This window comes from Perognathus longimembris, chromosome 24, assembly GCF_023159225.1.
Source record: "Perognathus longimembris pacificus isolate PPM17 chromosome 24, ASM2315922v1, whole genome shotgun sequence".
Classification (NCBI taxonomy): Eukaryota; Metazoa; Chordata; class Mammalia; order Rodentia; family Heteromyidae; genus Perognathus; species Perognathus longimembris.
This window is the reverse complement of record NC_063184.1, coordinates 28,428,217-28,454,341: the sequence shown is the minus strand read 5'-3', so window position 1 is coordinate 28,454,341 and position 26,125 is coordinate 28,428,217. Positions and strand designations below refer to the sequence as shown.

The 26,125-nt window shown below is 53.9% G+C and overlaps 2 protein-coding genes and 1 long non-coding RNA gene across 5 annotated transcripts in view; 2 read left to right on the top strand and 1 right to left on the bottom strand.

Annotated features, from left to right (window-relative positions):
• Positions 1-12,977, top strand: part of Arhgap10 (Rho GTPase activating protein 10) — a 172,884-nt gene extending 159,907 nt beyond the window's left edge. For 2 of the 3 annotated variants that reach the window (XM_048333754.1, XM_048333756.1), the window contains exons 21-23: positions 8,639-8,770; positions 9,060-9,151; positions 12,441-12,976. In XM_048333754.1, the coding sequence (XP_048189711.1) occupies positions 8,639-8,770; positions 9,060-9,151; positions 12,441-12,529 (313 nt within the window). In that variant the 3' untranslated portion in view covers positions 12,530-12,976. Of the gene's footprint in view, positions 1-8,638; positions 8,771-9,059; positions 9,152-12,440 lie in introns of all 3 variants that reach the window. The other variant, XM_048333755.1, reaches the window with a different exon arrangement.
• Positions 12,978-17,010: 4,033 nt separating this feature from the next.
• Positions 17,011-17,393, top strand: LOC125341675. Its single transcript, XR_007209042.1, has 2 exons — positions 17,011-17,196; positions 17,232-17,393. It is a non-coding gene; the product is annotated as an uncharacterized LOC125341675 (long non-coding RNA).
• A 762-nt stretch (positions 17,394-18,155) lies between these two features.
• The window catches only part of Nr3c2 (nuclear receptor subfamily 3 group C member 2), a 202,593-nt gene continuing 194,623 nt past the window's right edge, over positions 18,156-26,125 (bottom strand). The window contains exon 9 of the mRNA XM_048333746.1: positions 18,156-19,384. Within this exon, the coding sequence (XP_048189703.1) occupies positions 19,229-19,384 (156 nt within the window). The 3' untranslated portion in view covers positions 18,156-19,228. The remainder of the gene's footprint in view (positions 19,385-26,125) is intronic.

The window sequence follows — 26,125 nt, the reverse complement described above, 5'->3', positions numbered from 1 at the left end:
AGAGCAATAGACGTCTCCCTCCCACCCTCTGAGACTTCGTTGATTGTGAATATTAAGATGTCCCCAAAGCTGGGCCTGGTGGCACATGCCTGTAATCTCAGCTACTCGGAGCGCAGAGATATAGGAGGGCCCGAGATGGGCCTCAGGAAAAAGCATAGGACCCCTCTTTGAGAAACAAAGTACAAAGGGCTGGAGGAGGTATGGCTCAGGAGACCAAGCACAGGGACTTAGCTCAAGCCCCAGGACTGCCATCAACAACGACAAAGTAACAAATTACAAATATTCCCAAGGCTCCTCTCCCAACCATCGCCCTGATTGGTGTGGTGCGGTTGAAATTGGTGTCTACCTAGACTTCATGTTGGCTTGCTGTGTATGTGTTGCTTGGAACTGACATAAAATTGACTTGATGAAAACTTCGACTTTCTTAAAAGAAAGACCCACGTTCAAATGTTGTAGCTTTTCGTTTGAACTGCTTAAGACTTGGCAGTTAACTAAATCTTGTACGAGTCTTGCTTTCGTTTTGCGTTTCCTCTTCATTGGTTTTGGTTGGTCACGATTTTCTTACTTAGTGCCCTTGTTGGAATTTATTGTTTCCTGTGTGTGAACTGAACATCCAAAATCTCAACCAGGCAGGGCCTCGTGAGCCCCGTTTCTCTCTGGGTGGTGGGAGACAGTGTAGCCAGGCAAAGCATTGGTTTTTGTAGTCAAACAGGCCTGGCTTATGCGCCCTCATTCTGCTTCTTAAAATCTTAAGAGACCTTATGTAAGTGATTTAAGCAAACTGAGGTTTAGCAAAGATTATCCATACAAAAGAGGAAAACCAACATCCACCCTTCCAGATGCCCAGTCGCGGGTTCCCTGGGAGTTCTAGGCAGCCACCTGCTGGGATTTTCCATCCCCTCCCCCCCCCCGCCCCCCCCACCCGAAGCTAATTTGATCTTAGTTTAACTTGACCCCAACTTCCTGGTTCATCCCTTTCATAATCTACTTACTACATCGCTGGGGGAGGTGGACAGCCCGGGGCATGTGCTGTTTCTGCATATGTGCTGTTTCTGCTAGGCACTAGAGGCCTCAGTTTACCCTCTCCCAGAAGGAATCACTGAACAGGACCTGGGGTATTTCCCCCCTCCCCCCCACCAGGAGGCATGGGGAACTCCCGGGGACCCAGCCAAGCTGTAAATCATTCTGAGCAGGACCGGAGCTTACCTGTCTATGTCACCGCGGGGGTTTCCCTAGCAGAGCAGTTTTGTGCCCCTATGAGCTGTGGCTAGCGCCACGCCTGTGTAATTGATTTTTACACGAGAAGCCAGGTCCTGCCGGTGACCCTGCAGAGCCACGGCCTCTGGCCTCTAGAGCGCCATCGTGTTCTGAAAGGAAGCCGGAGCTGCCTGTCTGCTCAGCCAGCCGGTTCCAGGTCAGCTCTCTTCTCCGAGGAAACGCACGCAGGCATCGTCCCGGGTTGGAGACCTCAGTGTGCACGTGGCTGTAAGCCTCCTCCAAGCTCCCGGGCCGTCTTCGGAGCCTGGCATCCTCTCTCTACCCACGCACATCCTGCAAATCCTATTCTTTCATCAGGAGCGAGCGAGCTGCTGCTGCTGCGTGCAGCTTGATGGACAGGGCTGCCCCCTCCTGCAGGAGGCTTTGGATGCCGCAGAGCGCTGGGTGTGTGCGGGCTAGCTCCAGCCACGGGCCTGGGGCCCTTGTCCCGCCGAGCCAGGGCGGAGGGAGGAGGGGGACCAGGACCTCCTCAGGCCTGTGGATGTTGTTGGTTTTTTTTTACAATCTCTTCCACCCCTACTGAATGGACCCTCCTGTAATTCCAGGATGAACAACTGTGGCCCACACCTGCCTGTCTCTGTAAATATGTATTGGTGAATAGTCCCACTCAGCCCTGTAGGCTTTGTCCATGGCTGCTTGTACCCTAGAATGATGCTAGAGCTGTAGTTTCTAGAGACTTTGGGGCCTGGCTTCGCAGAGCTGAATGTCAGAACTGTATGTGGACTCCCGTCTAACCCATAGTCCGGACTTTGCTTGGCAAAGCCCACCTTTCTTAGCACCCAGTTTGAGGAGCGCGACAGACGGCAGTTAACCACTGAGCGTTGTTTACTAGGTACCGCAGGCGATAGCTAAGTGGATCTTTGTGCATCTTCTCTTGCCAGTCCAAAAGTTGTCCTTACAGATTTGAGATGCTGTTAGGTGTCCACTCATAATTCCAGAAGACCTCTAGCATTTATTTGGGGTTTTGTCATTTTTAAGTTAGTGCTTAATATGTATGTCAATCCTGAAATAATTCCAGATTTAGCGGGGATGGGTGGCTCACGCCTGTCACCCTCGCTACTCAGAAGGCTGAGACCTGGAGGGTCAGGTGCAGAGCCAGCCTGGGCAGAAACGTCTGTAAGACTTCATCTCCAGTTAACAGACAAAATGGTGGACTGGAGGCATGGGTCAAGAGGTAGAGTACCAACCCTGAGCAAAACATCCTAAAGAAAGTATGAGGCCCTGAGTTCAAGCCCAGTACTGGCAATAAAAATATTTACAGCGTCATGTCAGATTTAGAGTGCATTTATAAAGACAGTACAGAGTTTCTTTAGACTCTCCACTGACCTACCTCTCCTAGAAACTTTATGTTGGTGGTGGTGGTCGTGAGACTTGAACTCACAGCCTGTACGCCGTCTCTGAGCTCTTTTGCTCAAGGCCAGCACTCTACCAGCTTGAGCCACAGCGCCATTTCTGGTTTTCTGACCGTACGTGAGGAGTGTGAACCAGCCTGTGGATTGGGGGGCTCCCTTGCTTCCCTCCACCACTGCTGCCCCCTTCGTGTGCTTCCTGGGGAGCCACTGGCGTGTATTTGAGCAGAAATGTCCACGTAATACACAGACCCACACCATTTCCTTCTGTCTTTAACATTGCCAGACACCTTGACAGGACGGCTGCTGTAGACTTACCCCGTGTGTTCCCCAGTGTGGCAGGAAGGACGCTGTCACTGAGGCTCCCGTCCCTGCTCGGAGGCCTTGCGGGATGAACCTGTAAAGCCCTTCATTCCAGTGCACGTGTCGGCTTTGATTCTAGTAGCAGAACAGAGACAGATACCTTGGCAGCTGGGGGATTATTCACTCTAGCCAAGTGGGCGCTTCTTGGCGCTCTTTCTCCCGCTTTACCATTTTGAGTTTTAAGTTACGCTTGGCGCCTGGAGTTAGGCTCTGCCCGGAGCTCACCCTTCGGTGCCACACAGGAAATGCGTGTTCCACGCGGGAGTTCTCCGGGGGATCGTTGCAGCCCGAGTGGATTCTCAGCATCCAGGTTGCCAGCTCCCGCCTGGCTTTCCCCAGTGCCCGTCCCCTGCTGAAGCCAGAGCTCTGAACACGCAGGGAGCACCGAGTGTGGATCGCGGCTTGAGTCAGAAGTAGCCTGGACTGCCGATCTGCTATCCTGTAAAAATAAACAAGTACGGCCGTGCGGCCAGTGCTGTTGTTTAAATTTTAATTTTCACCACTAGTGAATCTATAGGCTCTTCCTCTGAAGTGCAAGCAAGAGTGTTGATTCTCTCGCTAGCCCAGTGTCCTCACCCCTTACGCTCATGCGTGTCCTCCGCCCTCACTGGCTTCAGACTCACCCCCACAGTGCCCCAGGGACTCATGGGAACTGCATGCCCTGAAAATAGCAGCATAGACCCTCGCCCTGTGTATTTGCAGGATCGTGTTTCTGGGTTAGCACTTTGAAATCTACATGTGTTTCTAGTGAAACACACATGTGTTTCCGTTTTCCTCTTCTGGAAAGGGCACCGTTCTCCTCAGGGTAAGATGGCGTGATGTTGGCTCTTTGCACTGGAAATGAGCGAGTCCTGCTATTGAAGACTCTTTTCCTTGAGTGTGTTAAATTGGGAAGATAACAAGACAGATTTCAGTAGTTCTCTTTAATTTATTCCCATTATGGTGAATGTGGTTTCTGAGCTTTTTAGGAAGGACTGCCTTTTTTTTTTTCTTCTCCATTTTTATAAACCACATCTTTGCTTTCATGAAACTTGCGGGCACTTAGGTACATTTTGTAGCCAGTCAGTAGCTCGTTATTAAATAGGATTAGTACTTGCTACTCTCACCAACGGCACCAGCCCCAAATCCTTAGTTAAAGGGGCTGTGGGAAGTACAAAATTGTTTTCTTTTTTTTTTTTTAATTTAAACTTGAGAAGTGGTAGAGAAATATTTGACTATGCTCTGTCGAACACACCACGCTTTTCATGCTGTTCAACCCCAATGTCTTTCAGGTGGATTCTCCTTTGAACCACAGAACACGCAAAAATGACCCAAAGGAACTGTTTTCTTGGGTCTCCCAAAGAAGGTTCTGTCAAGAATGGGGAAGGAAATCAAATTGCGCCCTGCCTGACTTTCAGTGGCTGCTCCCCCCTTCCCCTAGGGGTTTGGGGGTGCTTGAAGAAAACAGGGGATTCCCAGCCAGAGTCAAAGCACTGCTCTGCAACCACACCAGCACGAGTCCTCACGTGCTCGGTGTTTTCAGGCCCCAGCTCTCTCTCACCTCCTTCCCCACAAGGTGTTGAAGCACAAGCAGGTAGCAGCCCTGTGTGAAGTATCACAGGACAGAAGCCCAAACCTTGTAAAACCCAACTCTAGACTCATAAGTCAAAATCATCTCTGTCTCCCATTCGCCGGCACCTATCCAGACTCTTGCCAGTCAGGATTAGGTGAAGATACTTGCACACCCATGTTCATTGCTGCACTTCCCCCTCCCCACCCCCATCCCCCCACAGTAGCCAAGTGACAGAGCATGAGTGGCTCAAGTAAGTGTGGTATATACGTTAAATGGAATTTCACTCCTCTGTCAGAAATAATAATATTACGTCCTTTTCAGGGAAATGAATGGGTCTGGAAAGAATCACGAGAAGTGAAGTAAGTCAGACCCAGAGAAACAAATGGGGGTGCATTTTCTCCCATATGTAGAAGCTAGGTCTAAAATACAAACATCCATGGTAGCATGTGCAGGGTTTTATGCATATGTACACAAACTTACCAAAGGATGGCATACTTATGGGCGGATTGCCAAGGGGTAGGACCTCCTTTGAACAACTAACCAACTGTTTAACAAAATGAATACCAGGAAGTGATATTCATCAATGGAAGGAGGAAGGGTGAGCAAATATAGTCATTATAATGCACAAACACTGTGTAAAGATTGAACTATGTAACTTGAAGGGGAGGGGGACAATGGAAGGGATAAGATACATTCTACTCATAACCTGACTTAGGGAACTGTAACCTCTTGGTACAATTACTTAAAAATAAAAACTTAAAAAAGCTATTAGCAGAAACATGTAATCCCTGCCTCCCAAAGCCATTTACCCTACAAATAGTCTCCAAAAGAGTCCAGAACACAGTCTCAATAGACCTGAGAGAAAATGAAGAACTCAGAGAGGATTGCTTCCTTACACCTGTACCACAAAAATGGTCTAGACAGGTAAGGGGAGATGGTTAATTCATTAGGCATACAGATGCCTTAGGCCAGGTTTTCCTGAAACCCAAGTTGAGAAAAATTGCTATTCCAGAAGTCCTGCTATTCCCTTAAAAACAATCTCTCTGTCTGTCTCTCTGTTTCTGACTCTGTCTCTTTCTGTCTCTGTCTCTCGCTCTCTCTCACTTTGGTGCCAGTACTGAGGATTGAGCTCAAATCCTTTGCTCAGAGCCGGCACTACTTTATCACTTGAGCCACACCTCCCTTTTCAGCTAATTTGCTGGTTAATAAGTTTCTTGGATTTATCTGCCCAGGCTAGCTTTGAACCAAGGTCCTCAGATCTCACTTTCCTGAGTAGTTAGGATTTATAGGTGGGAGCTGCTAGTGCCTGACTTCAAAAATATTTTAAATTAAAAATGGGAAATAAAATATCAGAAATTCTCAGAAAAGTTATCTCAAGGAAGCAGTTTGTACAAGATTACATAACATATATATGCGAATATTTTCCTCTCATGGAATTTTGACAAAATGTTGGCACGGTGTTTAATAAAATAATTAAATTTCTAAAATAAATTTTGATCCTTTGCGAAAATAGTAACCTAGAAAAAGAGGGGAAAAAAGTAACCTGGAAAGCAAGAGGAGATATTTTATAATAAAGCACATGTCTACATTCGTTTGCTTTCAACAATATTGGACAGCCAGTGGCTCGTGCCTGTCATTCCTAGCTACTCAGAAAGCTAAGATTTGAGGATCACGGTTCGAAGCCAGGCCAGCCAGGAAACCCCATAAGACTCTTCGGTTTTTGGAAGTGAAGCAGTGGTTCCACTGTGGCTCAAATGCTAGAGTGTTCTTCCCTGAGCAATAAAGCTCAATGACAGTGCCCGGGCCCTGAGTTCAAGCTCCCAAGTCCAACACACAAGAAAGCCCCAACATTGGACAGTTTGCCTCAGTGAGCTAGTGGTGAACAGTACCAACTTCTCACCTCTCCTGCCGGAGACATGAACCCAGTTGTAAGTATATTCATTCACCCATTTCCTGCCTTACCCACACTCTTTCCTAGAGGTGAGACAAGAAGAAAACTCCGTCTCCTAAACCTGGCTCGTCAGCAGTCACCTCTTTCTCAGAGCTTCCCTTTCTCCTGAGTTTTATGCCTTACCTCCATAGACACTGTTTCGAGACTTGCGTTTTGCTGCCTCTTGTGAATATTACAACTCACAAAGTTGGTGCCCACGAGTATCTAGTGACATCATTGGAAACCCCAGGAACGGACACAGACACAACGGTGTAAATCTAAACGTTGTATTGGGAAGGTTTTCTCCGTGAACCGGTATGTGCAAGACTGTGTAACACATACGTGTTGAACAACTACAGAAAGGACACGGGAGGGGAAAAAAGGCAAACGGTGAGAATTTGACCTTGAGTCAGAAATCGCTCGTGTTGAACTTAGGACGAGATGAAAAGAAACTGCACCAAGTGATAGGCTCTGCCCTTCGGCATTTGCTGTTTCAGTGACTTAATTTCCAAGAACAAGGAACATTTTCATCCCTTCATCAAGCAAAAAGAAAAACACATCTTTTTTTTTTTTTTTGGCCAGTCCTGGGGCTTAGACTCAGGGCCTGAGCACTGTCCCTGGCTTCTTCTTGCTCAAGGCTAGCACTCTGCCACTTGAGCCACAGCGCCACTTCTGGCCATTTTCTGTATATGTGGTGCTGGGGAATCGAACCTAGGGCCTCATGTATACGAGGCAAGCACTCTTGCCACTAGGCCATATCCCCAGCCCACATCTTTTTTTTTTTTAAAAAGAAAAATGGAAGATTGTCTCTAATAGCCGTATGATTGATGATCTTTATTTTTAAGGCCTTATGCACAGAGTCGCATTGTTTGTCTTCACCCTGAACCTGTCCTCCCTCCATGCAGATGTATGGTCATCATGTCATCTCTTGGCTGTTTATGACCAGGCAGGCTGAATTGGGGGTGTGGTACCACCACCCCCCTCTGAGCACCTTGAATCATTGCGGGAGGTTACACGGCGATTGTGTGGCTAACTGTGCCCTTAAATTCCCTGTCAGGGCTTCACCGACCCTTCCTCTCCTCTCCCTCTTGGATTCCTCAGGCACCATCACAGGTTCATTTTCGGCGAAAGAGTCACTTGGGTAGCTGGTGATTCAGATTGCTTCTAGATTTATAGGCCTCTTGCCCCAGGGTGGACGAGGTTCCGTGCCTTCCAAATGAATGGCTACGGAGGGGAGTTGTAAATACGTTCTTCAGAGAACAGTATTTTGTAATCCCCACCCCCGCCCCTACTTCTGATGATGAGGTAGGAAACCAGTTCAGTAATGGAGAACTCCCTGTGCCTGATTTACGCATGTGAAACTGGTTGCACAACTTCGGGGGGGTGAAGGTTTGGTTGCCCCTCCATGTAGCTTCGTGAAGTATATATATAAAAAGGATTCAAGACCTTATCTCGCCGCCGAGAGCAATCGTCGGTCCCCTCGGGGACGAGCGGATCGTAGCCTGCCCCTCCCGTGGTTGGTGTGGCTGGCCTCCCGGGATCCCGGGCCTCCCGAGCCTTCTGAGCAATGGCTGCCTGGAACAAGAGCGAATCGTGATGCCGGGGGTGGGGGTGGGGGTAAGGGAGGGGGGCTGGAGGAGCACCTGCTCCTGGGGCGGCAGGGTCCATCGAGTCGCCCTCCCACCCCGGAGCACGTGAGCAGCACGGGCACGACACTTCCCCTCCTCCCCCCTCCCCGCCTCTGTGCATTTCCACACTCCATACTGCGTGTGGATCGTTGACGTCTACGGGCTGTGCGTTGGAGTCCGGATTCTTAGCACTTCTCTTACAGACGGGAGAAATGGATGAGGGGGTGCTGCGGGGTGTTGCTAAGCTAGGAAACTCGGGCAGGCGGGCCCGCTCGGCGCCATCGAATTCACGGTAGTTTCCACTTAGCCGTGGGTTTATCGACTGTCACTGCCGTCGAGAGTCCGAGAGCGCCTGTGCCTCGCGGTGTTTGAACTGTCACGGTACTCGCGTGGATACGATTGGACTCGTCACCAAGCTGGGGGAGTTCTGTGTCCAGTGTGGGGTGCTGACTCATTTTGGGGGGGTTGGGAGGAGACTGCGCTGCCCCCTGCGACCTTGGCGCGGCGACTCACGCCGCCCTTCGCCCTTCCTCCGCAGGCTGAGCCAGACCCGGACGCCCATGGTGGAGTGGCTGAACCCGCAGCGTCCCGGCACGCCGGGCTCCAACCCCGCCGTCACCCCGCCGTCTCCCGGGGCGACGCCGTCGGCCGCGGACAAGCTAACCGAGAGGTGCGTGGCTTGTGGCGGCGGCGCGCGTGTGGAGCTGGACAGCTCCGCCCTGCTCTCGCTCGAACCCGTGAAGGTGGAGCCCGCGGATCCCCGCGCCGACCGCGATCGTGGGGGGCGGGGGGTGTGGGCGCGGGTGGGCTCCCCCGTCCCGCGAGCGGGGTGCTCTCTGCCCTCACCCGGGGGTGCCCTTGGAGTGTGTGCGCGCCCTGCTGGGGCCGTCGGGGTGAGGAGTGGGGTGCCCCCCCCCCATCCCGGGGTCTTGCAGCCTCTCTTCCCGTTCGCCCCGCAGCGTCCTCAGCCGGAAGGCCCGCGCCGTGTACCCCTGCGAGGCGGAGCACAGCTCGGAGCTGTCCTTCGAGATAGGCGCCATCTTCGAGGACGGTGAGTGCGGTCACACCGGGGGGATCCCAGCGTCCCCGAGAACCCCCGGGGGGATGGGGTGCCGTGTCAGCGCCTGGGGCGCCAGGTCCGTCCAGCTCGGTCCACCCGCGTGAGTCTTCTTTCGGGAAGGTTCTCCGGAAAGGGTGCACCCTTGCACGCTCAGGCTTCCTTCCCACCGAGGAGCCTGGCCTTGCACACTTCCTTCACGTCCTCTCCCGGGACCGGAAGGCGGGGTGTGGCTGTCTGGGTGTGCACCCTTGACTGTGTGTGCAAACGTGGCGTGATCCACGCGGGGGGCCCTTGGGGGCCTCTGGCGGGTTCGGCGTCCCACGCGTCCCCCCCACGGCTGAGTGGCGGTGTCCCCCGCCTCCTCCTCCATTCCTTCCCTCCCCGGACCTGCTCATTATGAAATTCCGCGGTTGCTGTGGCAACCGTGATGCGGCGTGTGGGCGGAGCCCCCCGCGCGCGTTCTGGGGGAAGCGGGGGATGGGAGGGCGGATCGGCCCTGGCATACAGCAAGGCCGGGCGGCCGCCAGCGACAGAACGCCAGCCACAGCGGCGCGGGGCCTGCGGCGCGGTGGCACCCGGGAGAGGCATGTTGCTCCGGGAGCGTCGTCAGGATGGCTGCTCTGCCCCCCGGGTTCGCCGCCAGTCAGCGCGGCGCAGGGCAGGAGGGAGGGCCGCGGCGGTCCTGCTCGGGAGAGGGGGGTGGTTCCCTCCCCGCTGCGGTCGTGTGGGCCCCTGCAATCCCGCGTGCCCTTGGGGTATCCGTGAGGTCATTACCCGGGTGGACGCAGAGCATAAAGGGCGCCTCGGGCTGCCAGTCGCAGAGATGGATTCATCGGGCTCGCTCGCCTCGGCTTGGCTGGCGCCATGAGCCGTTGAAAGGAGGCGCCCCGGGGCTGATGTCTCCCAACATCCGGGGAGAGATGGGGGCCCCCCCCCCCCCCCCCCCCCCGGCCAGGCCGCGCGCAAGTCCGGCAGAGGCGGGCGTCGCCCTCTGGTGCCCGTCTCCTGCAGCAAGGAGGAAGCTTCTAGCACCGGGGCTCGGGTCTGAGTTCATCGGCCGTCAGGGCCGGATCGGACGCTCGCTCGAAGCTTCCGAGGTCCGTGAGACCCGTGAGCACCACATCCGGGTCCCGTAGCCGGAGGCGCGAGCTCTCGGCCTACCCCGTGAGTGTGCAGGGAAGAAGGTGGGCGTGTGCGAGGCGGCCGCTCCCAGGGGCTCGGCTTCCCTAGCTCTCAGGTCCCCGATGACCTCCTAGGAGACGTAGCGTGCACACACGTGTGCGTGGGTGCGAGGCATGCGTACACACGTGTGTCACACTTGGCCGGGTCTCCGTGTGGTTCTGCAAGAGCAAGCCAGGTGGCGATCCTCACCGACACCGAGGTCAGACCTCGGCTCCTCCCTTTCTGGGGCACCTGGGGTTCTCTGTGCGCCGGGTCCTCCGTTCCAGGTTGCGGGGATGTCCGCGGGATGGGGGCCGTGCCAGGCGTGAGGGACGGCGGGGGGGCCCTGGGCTCTGAGCCGCGGGGGACCCGTGGCTGGCGGCCGTGCCGCGGTGGCCCGTGGGGTGGGGGGGGGACGACGCCTCTCAGCCCCTCCCTCGGGGCCCTGCCGGTCACAAAGGCCGTGCTGGCGAGCTGCTAGCTCTCCCGACCCCACGCGTGTGAGCGCTTCATCCTCGTGCACGCGTGATCTCAGCCAGCCCCGAAGCACGCACCTGCTCAGAACATGCCCGCCCTGGGACGGCTGCGTGTGTGTGTGTGTGTGTGTGTGTGTGTGGCGGGGTCCTTCCCTCCTCACTCCCGGGGAGCCGGGCAGGGCTCCAGGAGGCCTCCATTTACAGCTCAGCCCGCGGGCGTGGCGCCAGGAGCACGCCCTCTCCCGAGACCAGCGAGCCGCGTCCCTAAAGCACCCAGAGCACTTGGCCTGCGGCCACTCCCCCATCCGGAAGCTTCCGGGGTGCCACGTGACCCCACGGTGCGAGCAAGGACACCCGCGAGTGACACTGGGGGGCCCGTGGGGGAGGCCGGGCCGGGTCACCGGGGGTCGTTGTGTGGTTTGGGATGTGCACCGCGGGGAAGCCCTAGACCAGAGCGAGGAAGGACGGGCAGGAGGCCGCCGGGGCCCCACCCCAGGCCCAGGCCCTCCCCGAGCGCCCGGCTCCGCCCCGTCAGCTTCTGGCCGCAGGGCTGTTTGTTGCTGTGGTTCTGGGAGATGAACTCCCTCGTCCTCCAGCGGGAGGGCGTGTGTGCGTGTGTGTGTGTGTGTGTGTGGTCTGTGTCCCTGCCGGAGGCCTCTTTCCCTGCGCCTGGGGACCCTAGAAGCTCATTTTACAGGGGGCCGAGCCGCTGACAGACCCTCCAGCCAAGGGGGCAGTGGTTGTTTACCAAAGGGGCAGTAGGTGCCGGGTTGTGTACGGGTGGGTGGGTGCTGGGTGCAGGTTGTGTAGGGGTGGGTGCTGGGTCCGAGTTGTGTATGGGTGGGTGTTGGGTGCCGGGTTGTGTACAGTGGATGGTGGGTCCTGGGTTGTGTATGGGTGGGTGGTGGGTGTGGGTTGTGTATGGGTGGGTGCTGGGTGGTAGGTCCGGGTTGTGTACGGGTGGGTGGTGGGTGCCGGGTTGTGTACGGGTGGGTGGTGGGTGCTGGGTGCCGGGTTGTGTACGGGTGGGTGGTGGGTGCGGGGTGCGGTCGCACCGGGCAGCCCGCCGTCAGCAGTACGGCTGCCGTCGAGGCTCCGCGCTAGCTGCACTTGGGACGTGAGGTTCCCCGGTCAAAGTGGGGGCAGGCATGAGCCGAGGGCTCCTCACATTCGCACAATTCCCCCAACTAACGTTCGCTCGGCCCTGTTTGTTTATTCTGAGATATATTCCTGACACGTGCGTGCGTGCGTGTGCAAGTGCGTGTGAGCGCGTGCATGTGCGTGTGCGATCTTAGAGATCTCGGAGGCCACACGGCTCCCGTGCGCTCACTGTGACGCTAGGTAACTCGGAAAGATGCAGATGTCATGCTCTCGGATGGCCACGCCCACCAGCCGTGCCCATCAGCTCGCCACGCCCCCAGAAAGCCACGCCCACCACGCCCAGGCCCCCACCCCCACTAGCCACGCCCCCTGGCCCTTTCCCTCAGGCCACGTCCACCTGGCCTCATCTCCGCTGGCCACGCCCATTCCCGGCCACGCCCATTCCCGGCCACGCCCCCAGGCTCATCTCCACGGGCCACGCCCCCTGGCCCTCAGGCCCCGCCCAGGGCTCGCTGGTCCAAGCAGTTTGTGCTCCTTTGCAGTGCAAAGCTCCCGGGAGCCCGGCTGGCTGGAAGGGACGCTGAACGGCAAGAGGGGGCTCATTCCACAGAACTACGTCAAGCTGCTGTAGCACCTGCCCCCCGCCGACCTGGGCACCCCCCCGCCCCGCCCGGAGCCGCACCTGCACACCGCGTCCACGCCAGGGAGCTCGGGGATCACCGCTGCCCCAGGGCCGGGCAGCTGCTTGGAGCCGGGCCTCGGGCCCCGCAGAGCGGACTTGTCACGTGTGGACTGGAGATCGTGAATTATCCAGGCTGGACGGCCAGCCACCCGGTGCCCCGGACCAGGTACTCCTCCGCCACCATTCTCCAGACCCTGGAGGACCCCTCCCCTCCCAGCCCCGCATGGGGACCGAGCAGACTGCAGGGGTCCAGCCTGCCCTCCCCCACCCACCCTGGCCAGCCTCCTGGGCACCACACGCCTATTTATAGCAGCTTCTCCTTGGTGCTCCCCTCCTGTGTGCTGTTAGCCCTCTGTACATGAAATAAAACATCATTTACTACTTGGCTGGTCTCGCCTGATGAGGAGGGGAGACGCTGGAACTCGCAAATCTATCGTGTTTGGTGACAAGGCAGCCCCTGGATGGACAACTGTGGCGCCCTGGCATTGTCACGGGGGGGGGGGGGGGGGGGGGGGGGGGGGGGCGGCAGCAGTGGTATTGGCCATGTCTGGGGGTGAAATCTGGGGAGGCTTTTTGCTGCCTTCCCCTGGCCTTCCCCTGCCCCAAGCATGAGCAGGACCAGAGCTGGGGTGATTAGGACATGAGCTGCTTTTGTGCAGGGCCAGGTTCCCTGGGGTCAGCTTGTTTGGGCAGCTCTCCCCCACACCACCCAGCCTGGCCCCCCTGCTTCCTGTGGATGAGGCTTAGCTTTAGGAAGGGCAGAGGCCTAGAGGATCAGGACCCCAGACCTCTCCCCCCCACACGCCCCATGCATCCTCAGGGGGCAGCTCTCCTCTGACTTCAACTGAGGCTGAGCCAGCCTCTCAGGGGACAGAGCCTGCTCAGTGTTGTAGGCCTCACCATTCTGAAGCCCGAGCAGAGGGTGACACAACGTATCCGGAACCTGTTCACCAAGGCCCAACTGACAGTAGCTCATGCCCAGAATCCTACCTACTCGAGAGGCCGAGATAGGAGGACTTGAGGTTCGAAACCAACAACAGCAGACAAGTTCAAGACCTGTCTGTATTTAACTAAAATGGTAAAGTGCCAGCCATGAGTGAAAAAACCAAGCAATGAGTTCCAGCCCTGGTTTCCACTTTTTTTTTAAGAATCAAAAGAAAGGTGTTAGGTGGTTAACAGCTTTGATGTCATCTCATGTGACAACTTATCTCATATGGTCTGCATTGGGGTGCCGATTCTGGAGTTTTACCTTTGGTGTCCCCCCAAAGACTCAGGTACAAAAGGTTTGGGCTGGTTGCCTGTGATGCTATCTGGAGGTATCTGGAACGTTGAGGGGTGGCACCTAGAAGGTTATGTCAAGAGATCCTGGGACCTTGTTCTCTCCCCTTCTCTCAGTCTTGACCACGAGAGTTCCCTCTGCCACAGGTCCCTGTCGTGGTGCCTTCCCAAAGCCCAGCCCTGAGACCCGAACATGAGCAGCGTGTCCTCAGAGATTGGGCAGCGCTCTGTGTTCTGGGCTGTCATTTCCTGTCCCGCTTGGCTGCCTGAGGAGGGCAGAAGTGTGGCCTGGCTGCTGAGAAGAGGTTCCAGCCACGTCTGCTTGTACAAAGTCCTATGCAGGAAGAAGCACCCCAGGGGCCAGTGTCGTGGGCTCAGCACGGATGGGGTCCCTGGCCGAATGCCTGGCTTGTATGCCCCAGGGGGGCATTCAAGATGCCAAGACGGTGTTCACAGCGAGGTGTCCAGTCCCAGTGTGCTTTACAGCCGTGAGCGCATGAAGTCACCGAGCGTAGCTCCTCCTGTAGCCTTGGGCCGGAGAAGCCACCATCTGCAAAAGCAGCTCCCTGCCACTGCGGGCTTGATGGATGGCATCTGTGGGAGTACTTAGGGCAGAGCAGGAGCAGCTGGGTCAGAATCAAGTGAGGAAACCCGGCCAGGACATGGAGAGCCCCTCGGTCTAGACAAGTGGATTATCAGATCAAGGAGGACACCTGCAAGTCGTGCTCTTAGCAACATATACTGTCCAGAAAAAGATGGGAATGACTGGTAGGGTAGGTGGATCGGCGACTCCAAGCTTTCACCCCACCATAGATCATGCTCTTTTATGACGAGCCCTCTCTGAATGCATGTGACCAGCCAGAGGTATGGGAGGTGCTGGACTCCCAGTCTTTCTGAGGACCCTGCCTGTGGCCAGGCTAGCTTGCCAGACGGTGAGAGTCTACATGGAGCAGGGCTTTCCAGGAGACTCGACTGGCTGACCAAAGATACATGAACAAGTCCGGCTCTGTCAAAGCCTGGCCAGGCTCAGAAAGCTGCTCTGAGCCAACTCACTGACTCAGGAGATAACGCCCAATGGTGGCTCTAACCAATCAGGTGGCAGGCTTGTTTGTTACACAGAGGAGTTAATGACGTATGCTTTGGGCAGTCTTGGTGAATGCGAAGATCATGCGGTAGGACTCTGACCAAACATCATTTGGGAAGCCACTGTTTCATGGCTGAGCGAGGGCCAGAGATGCTTTGAATCAAGTCATTAAAGTCTGTGTGTCCTTGAACAGCTTTTTTGTTTTTGTTTTTAAAAGAAAATTTGCACCGATGTCTGCATAAAGGGACAGCACCTTCTGTTTGCTTGAGCGGTAGTGAACACGCAAAAGGGAACGAGAGCCTCGTTCACGGAATGCGAGGCTTGGTTTTAGGGCTGCGGTGTAATTAGCTGGCAGAGCAACGCACACGGTTCCTAAATGCGGATTCTTTGGGCTGGGAGCACATAGAGAAATTCTTAGCAGGAAGAGACAGCACAGCTGACCCAAGAAAGATCACCTGCTTTCCAAGGTGTCTGCCCACAGGCTCCGAGCTAGGACTCCTTCTGTGTGAAGTGAGCGGCTTTCTGTGAGAAAAACCATCTTCCCTACCAGGTCAAGTTCCATAAATTCTGTAGCTATAAAGGTGCCCTCACTTACAAATGTCTGACAAGAAAAAAGCGGGAGGGGGATGGATACAAGTCTTTTCCTGCACTGTGTCCGTGGCTCTGCCGAGTTCTAGAGTTACATCTGCTGTGTTAAGGAAGAGTTGAATGTGTCCATCGAATAATTTTCCTGAAAGCAAGTAGTTTCACGGCTCCCTGGTGAAGAAATGACACATGTATTCGAATGGATGTAGTGGGAAAGACATGCGTTGTATTTTTAAGTGAGCTGATCGCTGGGCACTAGTGACTCACGCTGTAATCCTAGCTACTCAGGAGGCTGAGATCTGGGGATCGTTATTCAAAGCCAGCTCCCGCAAGAAAGTCTACGGAGACTCCAGTTAACCAGCAAGAGGTTAGAAACGAACCTGAATGCCAGCCCTTGAGCGGAAAAAGCCAAGTGAAAGAAAGCACCAGCTGCCCTGGCACGCACGCACGCACGCGTGCACACACACACACACACACACACCACCACCACCACCACCACCACGAATTGCTGGTGATTGCGTACTATTCCTCCATGTTCCCGGTCCTGAGTGGAGTCAAGGGGAGAGGCTTCCGGAGTGCAGCACTTATCAGGGCTGAGAACACACGGTCAGATGGGCACTGGGGACCCACTCGTGACTCTCAGAGTATTCACAAGCCAGGAGGCCTAAGCGGGCCGCAAGCACGTGGCTCCTGGCACGCCAAGCCTGCCGCCCCTTCCCGGCCGCGGGCAGAAGCAGCATTGTAAGGGTAACTCGGAAGGGCAGCGAGGGCTCCCGGACTTGCCCACCTGCAAGTGAACTGTCTCCAAAACAACAGGCGATGAAAGTAAAGGATTTATTGTAATCTGCTTACAGTCCTTTGCAAAGACAGACATGTTTTTGCATAAAGATATAAATTGCTTCATTTTAAACTAGTTTAGTGTTTCTGTTTTAATTATATGAAGAAGTTTTGGTGAATTATGAATTGTACCAAACCAAGGTATATATTTCTTTTTTCCTTTGTAAGAGCAATATGGTACAAAAATAAGAGCAGACAGACAGGTTTGGATGGGGACAGGCATCGAACAGTGAATTTCAAATATGGCTTTGCTGTTTCATCGAGCAAAGTTGCTGAGACACACACAGAAGAATCAGTCACTCCCTTAATACCAAGCACGGACGCAGACCTCCACCCCGGGGACTCCGAGCCCTCGATTCCGCCCTGTGTCTGAACTCGAAGCGGCGCTGGCCGGCTGCTTCGTCTTCGGGCGCCTCTCGGTCTGCAGTCTACGCACAGGTGGCCTCCCAAAACGTGCGTTTCCAGTAGCTGCGCACGGAAGTGGACTCTATTGAAAGATCTGCCTAGAAATCAAAATCGGAAAGGCTGCAAATTATGTAAGAAAAGCTCCTCCCTCTCGGTGCGGGCCCTTCACAGGTGAGAGGCAAGGCCGGGCTGCGGCAGGGTGAACCCCGAGAAAGGGTTCCATCCACCGGGGCCCGCCCCTCAGCTTGAGCGGCAGCTTGTAGGTACTGGAAAAGAACGTGATTTCACTGAGTATCTGACGATTATTGTCACCACTTAAAAAAAAAAAAAAGGTTAATTTGGCCTTGATTCAAAGTAGTTTGCTTAGTGCAATCACTGTTGAGTTTCCCCGAACATCCACAGCATTGTGATTCGGGGAAACGGGGGGGTGGGGGGTGGGAGGGAGGGGGAGGGGGGGGGGAGGGGGAGGGGGGAAGTCGTAAATTACATCAGTGCCGAACAGATTCGTGAATTAAAAACAATCTAGGGCCACTGTCTTGCTTCTATCATCCGTAGTGTTTTTGTGGTTTTTCTTTTTTCCTCCAAAACAGTTTCCGTATAAAATTTCCTTTTGTAAAACCTACCCTAAAAAAAAAAAAAAAAAAGTCTAAAAACCCACTCACGATCTGGTCTCCACCCCACCCTGGCCAACCCGGGTCAACGCCCTTCATCCTCCGGGCCTCCAGCCGGCGCCCCCCACCACCACCCTGGGGAGACCAGTGGCGTCCACAGACCGACCACGCCGTGCGTGGCCTTGGCTGTCCTGCCCAGAGCAGAGCGCTGGGCTTTCTGAAATGGAAGGAGAGAGGCGTGCCCGGGGGGCCCGGCTTCCTGCTTCCTCCCTGGGAGAGCAGGTGCTGCTCCTGGTGGAAAGGGCAAGAGGGACAAGAGAAGCTTCTGGAAAGCTGCGGCACTGCCGGGACCTTCCGGTCCAGGGCGCTGTGAAGAGCCACACCGTGGGGTGCTGGCTGGTACACCCCCCCCCCCGTGGAAATGGGGTGAAGCAGGAGCTGGCGCACTGAGAGGGCCTCGGTGCACCCCAAGTAGGAGGCCGAGAACAAAAAGGAGTACGGAAAAGAAGTAGAAAGGCTTAGAGACAACCAAAGAGGTTTAAGTGTGGTTATTTACAACAGAGACTGTAAAATGGTAAGTTAGATATGAAGCTAAAAAAGGCACAGCTTTCCCTTTCTTAAATACACTGTAAACAGCTCATTATGCATGCAGAACATTTCACTTTACAAAAAAAAGTTTTACCTTGTTTAGACAAAGATAGGTACTTAAATAGTCTCCAGCAAAATAGAATTCTTTCAAAAATACTTTCCCATTCATCCTATTAACCATTAAAGATTTGTTTTTGTTTTTTGTATGTGTCTCATTTACAAAAGTTCCTTACACCTAATTTCAGGTCTTTTCACGATTTTATACATACAGTAATGTACAGCACAGCAAAAGACGGCGGAAAAAAAAAAAAAAACCTATTCGTAAAGCCAACACAATCGATACTAGAAACTGAGACCAAGGCATTTGTCATTAACATCTTATCCGTTCTAATTAAATAATAAGTGGACGCGCACCGGAGCGCACAGGGCGGAAGAGCCCGGGGCACGCCCACGCCGCCCACGCGTTCTGTTGTCACGCATCAGGAATCTGTAGATATTTTTTTTTCCTTTTTGTGTGTGTGTTTTTTTTAAATAACAAAAGCATAGTAATGCCCCTTATTGACTACATGTTTTGTTTTTTTTTTTTAATGTGCAAACCAAGGGTAAGCTTTGAAAAAGTCCATTAGTCCTTGAACCCTTTTAAAACAAGCGGAACGATATCAGAAACTACATGGCATAGTTAAAACTTCCCATCTGTTAAAATATCAAAATCAGAGAGTTATTGACTAGATATGGCTTTTCATCCAGAGGAACAAGAACGTGTTTCTAAGCATCTGGGGGGGGGGTGTGGAGAGGAAAGAACTCTTGAGACCTCTCAGCTCTTGCCCCATCCACCACACAACCCCTTGACGTGACTTGAAACTTGAGAATCTGATAACAAGGCTGAATCCATCATCATGTTAAAAAAAACAACAACAAAACATGATTTCTTGGCCAGGTGCCGGTGGGTCACATCTATAATCCTAGCTACTCAGGAGGCTGAGATCTGAGGATTGCGGTTCAAAGCCAGCCTGGGTAGGAAAAGTCTTTGAGACTCTGTTTATCTTCCGTGAACCACCCAAATGCCGGAAGTGGAGCTGTGGCTCAAGTGGTAGAGTGCTAGACTTGAGCAGATGAGCTCAGGGAGAGCACACAGGCCCTGAGTTCAAGTCCCAGTACCGGCACACACAGACACACACACAAAAGATTTCTCGGGTCCTTCATGGGTGTGGAACAACACGGGGAGACTTAAGGCAAAGCTCTTCTGGTAAGACGTCTTCATCACTTCCGGTGGAAGTAGAGCGCCCTGGCGTTCCCGGACTCCACCTTGGGCAGCTGGTCGCTGATGATCTCCACCAGCATGGCGGGGAACTCCACCCTCAGCGCCTGCGACTCTCGGAAGGTGTAGAAGCAGAACTCCAGCAGGTCGCTCACCAGCTGCAAGGCACAGACACGGAAGCCATGTGACTGACGTGAGGCCTTGCTCCCACCTTCTCCCTGCACGCCTCCCTGCCCTAACTCAGGTGCGAGCTCCGGGGGAAGCGGCCCCTGTGCCCCATCTCCAGGCCACCCCTAACCTAAGGCCATGGGAGCCCCCTGGCTGACCTTCGGTAAGGAGACAGAATGGTCAGAAATCTATCTGCACCTAATGTGGGAGCACCCCCTTGGGGCAAACAAACAGGCCTGGAGGGAGACAGAAGATCCAGTCGCAGTGGATTTCAACACCCCGTTCTCATCAATACACGATTCACCCAAACACAACAATGAGCAGAAAATCAGAGTTAAGTACACTACAGATCAAATGGACTTGAAAGAATCTTTATAGAGTATTCCATCCAGCACCTGAGGAATACAGGTTCTGTTCATCCGTGCTTGGACCAACCTCTAGAACATACCATGTAATGTGCCGCCCCCCCCAGTCTAATCTCAGCAAATTAAAAAAAAAGTGAAATCCTATCTTGAATTTCTCTCCTCTGATCTCAGTAGGCGTGGCGGTGCTGCCACTCGTGAGCCAGAGATCGAGACGATCACGGCTCAAAACATGCCTGGGCAAAACCTTCACGAGAACCCAACTCAAGACCAAGTCCAGTCTAGCAGCTTGCACTTGTAACCCCACCTATCCGAATCCAGGCAAAAGAACCCATAATATCCCATCTGAAAAATAATCTGCAGATGGTGTACTCATAAAGTGACACGTCGAACCAAGATACTGTTGTCCAACCGAAGACAATTAAAAAGAGTAGTGAAAGCAGAAAGGGCTGGAAAGAAGTAGAGCACCTGCCCGGCAAGTGCAAAGCTTCGAGCTTGAATCCCAGTATCCCAAATAAAACAATGAGAGCGTGCACGTGGAGGAGCTGCTGGTGGCCAGGCCCGGTGGTGGTGCGAGGGTCAAGGTCACTAGAGTCACAGGTCGGGACAACCGCACCACTGCGTCCGCCCGTGCCCGGTGGAGCGCACCAGAGGCGGGGCACGGCGCTAGGCAAGAGCTGGCGACGCCACAAGGCCAAGTGGAAACGAGGAGCTCAACAAAATGTGGCATGCATACACCACGAAAGGAGGGGACCAGGCTACATGGGACAGCGTGAAGGAGCCCCCGGAACATGCTAAGGTAGCCAGACACAAAGGACGCGTGGCGGAGGACTCCCACGGCACTGGGGGTGGGGGTGGGGGTGGAAAGAAAAGAGAGCGAGAGTCCATGTGTCATGGCGCAGTTTGTATCCGGAGTGACTGGGTCGGTGATGATTACTCAAGAATGTGAATGCAAGAATGGGAGTGCAAGAATAGCAATGCCACTTGTATAGCACTGCACGTGATCCTAGCTACTCAGGAGGCTGAGGCCCAGCTCCTGAGTGGAGGGAGAGAGGCTGGTCTGGTCTGGGCCATCCTAGTAGTGGGGTGGAAACTGGGCGCCCCCTAGTGTCTCCTGAAACCCCAGGACATCTCCCCAGCTCTCTACCCACCCACTCTGCAGCCATGCACATCTGTCTGGTCTAGGAGGTTCTGTTTGACTGTATTCTCCATCCTCATTTTTAATCATGAATTCCACACCAAGCACTGATGTCTGGTCAGTGATGAATATTACCATCTTCAGAGTTCATTGTCGGGGGACGCTGTTCTAAGCACGATGGGTTCGTTTTCCTCCTAATTTTTTTTTTGTACTTAAATTTATTTAATTTCCACCCTGTTGAAGTTTCCTTGCATTACAAGCCTCGTTCTGGACCGCGGCTCCGCCTTCTTGTGAATAAGGTCTATTGTACATGTGAAAAATACAAAGAAAAATGACACCACAGGAAAGAGGAATGCAGAGCTTAAAGAAAAAGGGATAATTAGAACATTGCCGAACAAAGGGGTCTAATGAAGGGCTTGGGTTTGAAGTGCATTGGCATGTTACTGTATATAGAAGTATGAACTTTGCCTAATTTTGTTTTCAATATTTCCTAGATCTTCCCTGCAAATGTACACTATACCAAGAAAACGAGAAAAGCTAAGCCAGCTTCTGTTCCTAGGCTACCAGTGTGAACGTGAGGTGAAATCTAGACTAGCCGGTTCAATTCGGGATTTTGTCTCTGGAGGCAGTGTTGGGCGGGCCTCGACCGGTAGGACCAGCCTGAAGCAAACTTGCTTTGTAAGTTGGGATTTTTTTTTTGTATGTTTTCTTTTTTATTATATTCTTAAAAGGTCAGAAAAAATATTTATGATAACCTATTAAAATTCTACGAACTATCACTGGAACACGGCCACGGTGCTTTCTGTCCATTATTGCATCTATACACAGTGGTAAAGCCAAGTAGTTCCAAGAACTGTCACCTGGCCCACAAAGGCTAAACTATCTACGACACACTGTAGGAACAACGGCCGACCCCCAGACCCAAAGCACCCCCAGACTGAAGGCAGTTTCTCCACAGTGTTACAATCCTTTGGTAGAAGAGGTTGTATTTGTGAAAATACATGTCAAGTATAAGATGACTAGGGTTCAGAAATATCCAGAGAGGGAGAAAAGGTGCCTGGATTAAGATGTAGCTTTCTGATGATTATGCAGATGTTTCCGGCCTTTAGGAAACGCTGTGGGAAAATTCTTGCATCAGTCATTCACTGACACTGAATTCACGGCCTACAGTGGGGTAGCTCACACTTCCCCACCCCCCCAACTCACCAGCGGGGGCCTTAACACTGAAACCTCAGCCTTAGACCCCGGAAAGGACAGCATGAGAGCTCAGCAAGATGGCTGCCACCTTGTCACGTGTTTTTGCTGCTCTGCTTTTAGCGGGAGGTGAACGGCTAAGTGCCTAGGGAAACCAGACTCTGAGGAAGATGAGGATTATGCTGCCGTACCACCGATGCTTTCTGGTCCTGTTAACTAGGAGCATCAGCTTAACCGGCCCCGTGGCAGGCATCTTCCTGGCCATTTCTACGTCCGCCGATTAATGCTGTCCCTGTCATCAGCAAGGACACACAGCTGGCCTGGTAAATTCTCACCCCTCTGGCCATCACCGCCGTAGACAGAGCTACTCGTGCCCATGACAGATGCGTAACTCCTGGGGCCCCTGCCAGATCAGAGCAGAGGGCCCCTTGCTCAAAGCCTACTACCAACTGCAAGAAGACAACAGCCACACGTTACAGTAAGACTGACACACACACACACACACACACACACACACACACACACACACACACACACACACACACACCCGCTACCGGTATCTACTTGATGTAGAGTCCTCTGGAAGCCGGAACTAACCAGGTGGTGGGCAGTTCCCCCTCCACACCCCACCCGCTGCTTCTGTCTCACGTAGGAACCCGGGAAATGTACTTAATCTCCCTGTCTTCATTCCTCTCTCTCTGAGAGGTGGGGCGGGGGAGGGGAGGGAGAAACCTTAGGCAAATATCCCCATCAGTCTCTTTTTATACAGTAGGGAAGGAAGGCAGGGGATGACTAAGCTTAAATAGTACTATTTACTCCTCCTCACCTCCTGGAGACATTAGAAGGGTTTTGTGAGGAGAGTTAGAAGGTAAAGCCAGGCATTACAGCGTTATTATTCTAGTGTATGGAGAGGGATTTAGGCTGCCTAAGATGGGGGGATTTATGAGCACAGGTGTTAAACAATGAGAGAGATTCTATAAATCTCCCCTGGGGCGATCTCAGATTGACGGGAGAGTCGGGGAGTGGGGGGCAGTGTGGGTCTGGACCTGCTCTTCTGGAAGCGTGACCCCTGTGGTCCCTTCCACCTGCAGCCCAGGACAGCACATCTGCGGAGGTTGCTGGCTGTGGGCGGACTGTTGGCAGGCGACGTCTTAAGTCGAAGACCTAGCTGCTGAAAACGCCAAACTACTTCAACCTTTTCCGAAGACTTAAGAACGTCGATTTTGGATTACGTCGGCCAACACGTTCAAAAATGCTCGTTTACATCTGTCCCTCCACAGGGAGGAGGAGACCCGTCACTTTTTAACTATTAAGATGCTTTACACGGGATCGGTTATTCCCTCAAATGAACCGTGGTGGCTGCAGGCTTTGTGGCCTTCCAGAAGGTTCCTGGAAACCCCGGGGCTGGCCAGCAGCTCCCTCGGCCATTCTCCGCGACCCTGTCTCGTTGCTATGGCTACCAGACAACTTTGCAGCTGACCCGGGCACGGCCCTTTCTCCAGCTTCACCCTGATGATTCTGTGTGTCTGCCTAGGAAGGCGGCAGGGGTCCCCGGCGTTGGGTCAGTTTTCCCTCTGAGTTCCGTTTCCGGCTTGTCCTCTGTCCCTAGGTTCCCCTGGGGCAGTCTATCACAGCGGGCCTGGGTGACGGCTGTGTGGGGCACCTCCCTTGTGGGCTCCCACGGGGGCAGGAACTACTTCCGATCGTGGGGGGCAAGGCCTCCTCGCTGTCTCGTGTGTCTCTGTGCTTCCATCCGTCCCCACCCCCCACGCCGTGGCTCTTCCCCTGCCCCCCCTGCACAACGGTGGCCCTTCTGTTCCACCTCTTGTCCCTCCTGACGGACTCTCAGAATAGCACTCTCCGCTGTGGACCCAAGTAGCCACAGCTGGCTTCCGAGTATCGCCAGTGGGGCCCGAGGAATCCGCCCCGATGTGCACCGGGGCGCCGTGGCTGAGCTGGACACAGCAGCCGTAGAATGTTTCCCAAATGTGGCTAATACCCCTCAAAAGCTTTACTGGCCTGGTGTCAGATCCCTTCCAAGTTTCAGAGCAAGCCAAGTTGTAAAGACTGTCTCCAGTAAGTGTGAGGCTCCGAGTTCAAATACTCATACCTCGGGAGGAAAGGAGGGCGGGAGGGAGGGGGAAAAATCAGAATTCTGTAGGCACAAATGGTAGCCCTTATCTACTAGAGGCTTAAAAAAGTGACATCACGAACTGCTAGTAATTAGTCTGTTGGTTTCTCCAAAGCCTAAGGTCGGTCCTGTCCATTACTGTAACGTGTTCCTGTGAAGATTTGCTTGCCAAAGGGTGGTGGTTGGTGGGATCTGAGCTCCTCTCTCTCTGGCGTCTGGGGAGATGAGGCTTGCTCACTCGGCTGACTGGAATAAACAACTTTCCCTTTATTTAGAATCTTTCTTAGTCACGGTCTCGTCCGAGGAGGCAGGAGAGAACGCTGCTAACAATGGCATTCGGCAGTGGCTTCGCTCACAGGGAGAGAATGCGGCCTGGCGCCTTGCTCTCGCCCTCCTACACACACGGGTGTGGGTGTGGGATGGCCGGTGAGCCCTTTCCCAGAAACACAGCACCCAGCTCCTCCCGTGGTCGCGGAGAGAGGAGCAGCGCCTCTCGACTCTACACGGTGGATGTCTCTGCAGTCGCCCATTGCACGGGGAAGAGAGCGTGAGTCCACGCTCACTGAGAAGACACCACCAGAGAGCTGTGAGCCTCCAGCCGCACAGTTCACACTCTCCTGCAGACTCCCATTTTGCCTTCAGAAACTTTTCCTAAGGTGAACCTACCAGGAAAGACCCGGGGAGGAAGTGAACAGACCGGTGGTGGAGAGAGCCAAACATACGCGCTGCGTGCTTCAGCGTTCTGTAAGAAGGGCTTAAAATAGGATCTGTGCGTCTCAAACCCACCAAGGGTGGAAGGAATCCTGATGGAAATTACTAGTCCCATAGCTCGGATGCACCAGCTAATTAAATGAGCAATGAGAATCTGGAAATAATGCCTTCCTCGTCTTGTCGATGGCACTTCTTCTGTGGGTTTAGTGGTGTCACTGGGACTTAGTGCTTTTTCCCCACCTAAAGAACGACAGGTACCTCCACTGTGTGCCTGCGTGGTATTGGTTGCCCGCCCCCTGCATTTCTGTCCTCCCCACCCCCGGCTGTGCAGAGAAGAAGCCTGGCCGTCAGGCCTGGAGGGGTTGTCGATGGCTGGGGCTGGGGCTGGGTGACGGAGGCTCCCATGGCCCCCACAGGGTCTGAGCTGATGGAAGGCGGAGCCGGTGATCTCCCCTTTGTTCGTTGGTTTTTCATACCACTGGGTGGGTGATGTGAGTATGTTTCCACAAGCATGGGCAGCGAAACCAAAATAGTCATACGCTACTTAATAGAAAAGAGCGGGTGGGGGGGGCTTTGCCTCGAGGGCTACGACTAAATCATCTTTACAGTTTACATCTGTACACTGACCCTATAAATAGCCCTTGACCTAGGAAAACAAAGGCAGTACTCAATTCATTACACATGCTCTTCTTCTGAGACCCATGGGGAATGGATGGCTGCTCTTACCGACAGGTAAGAATGAAGACTGCCGAGGCCACCCCGTGAGACACAGAAGCTACGTACGTCATACCTGACGCCCAAGCGGCAGGGCGCAAGCACGCCCGCTGGCAGGCGCTTCCCCAGCTGCTTCTCTCTATGAAGTACTTTTTTTGGGGGGGGGGGGAAGGAGGAGTTTGATGTTCACAGGGCTCATGGTTCATGAAAGCTGAGGATCAGCTGTCCACCTGTCTTGACAGACTGTTCCTTTCCCCCAACTTGGCAGGGCCTCGAGAACACGTATGTGCAGCGTGTGCAAGGAGAGCAAGCACTGCAATCGACAGCCATGGAGCAGCTCTTACTTGGGTGCCCGTGGTCATAGGTGCGCTCAGTCCTGGGGGTGAGCAGAGCAAGGGCCCTAAGAACAGAAGCGGCCCACTAAAGCTCTTGGTTGCCGCGAAGAGAAGCCTACAACGGCTGATACGTGAATTCACGCTAC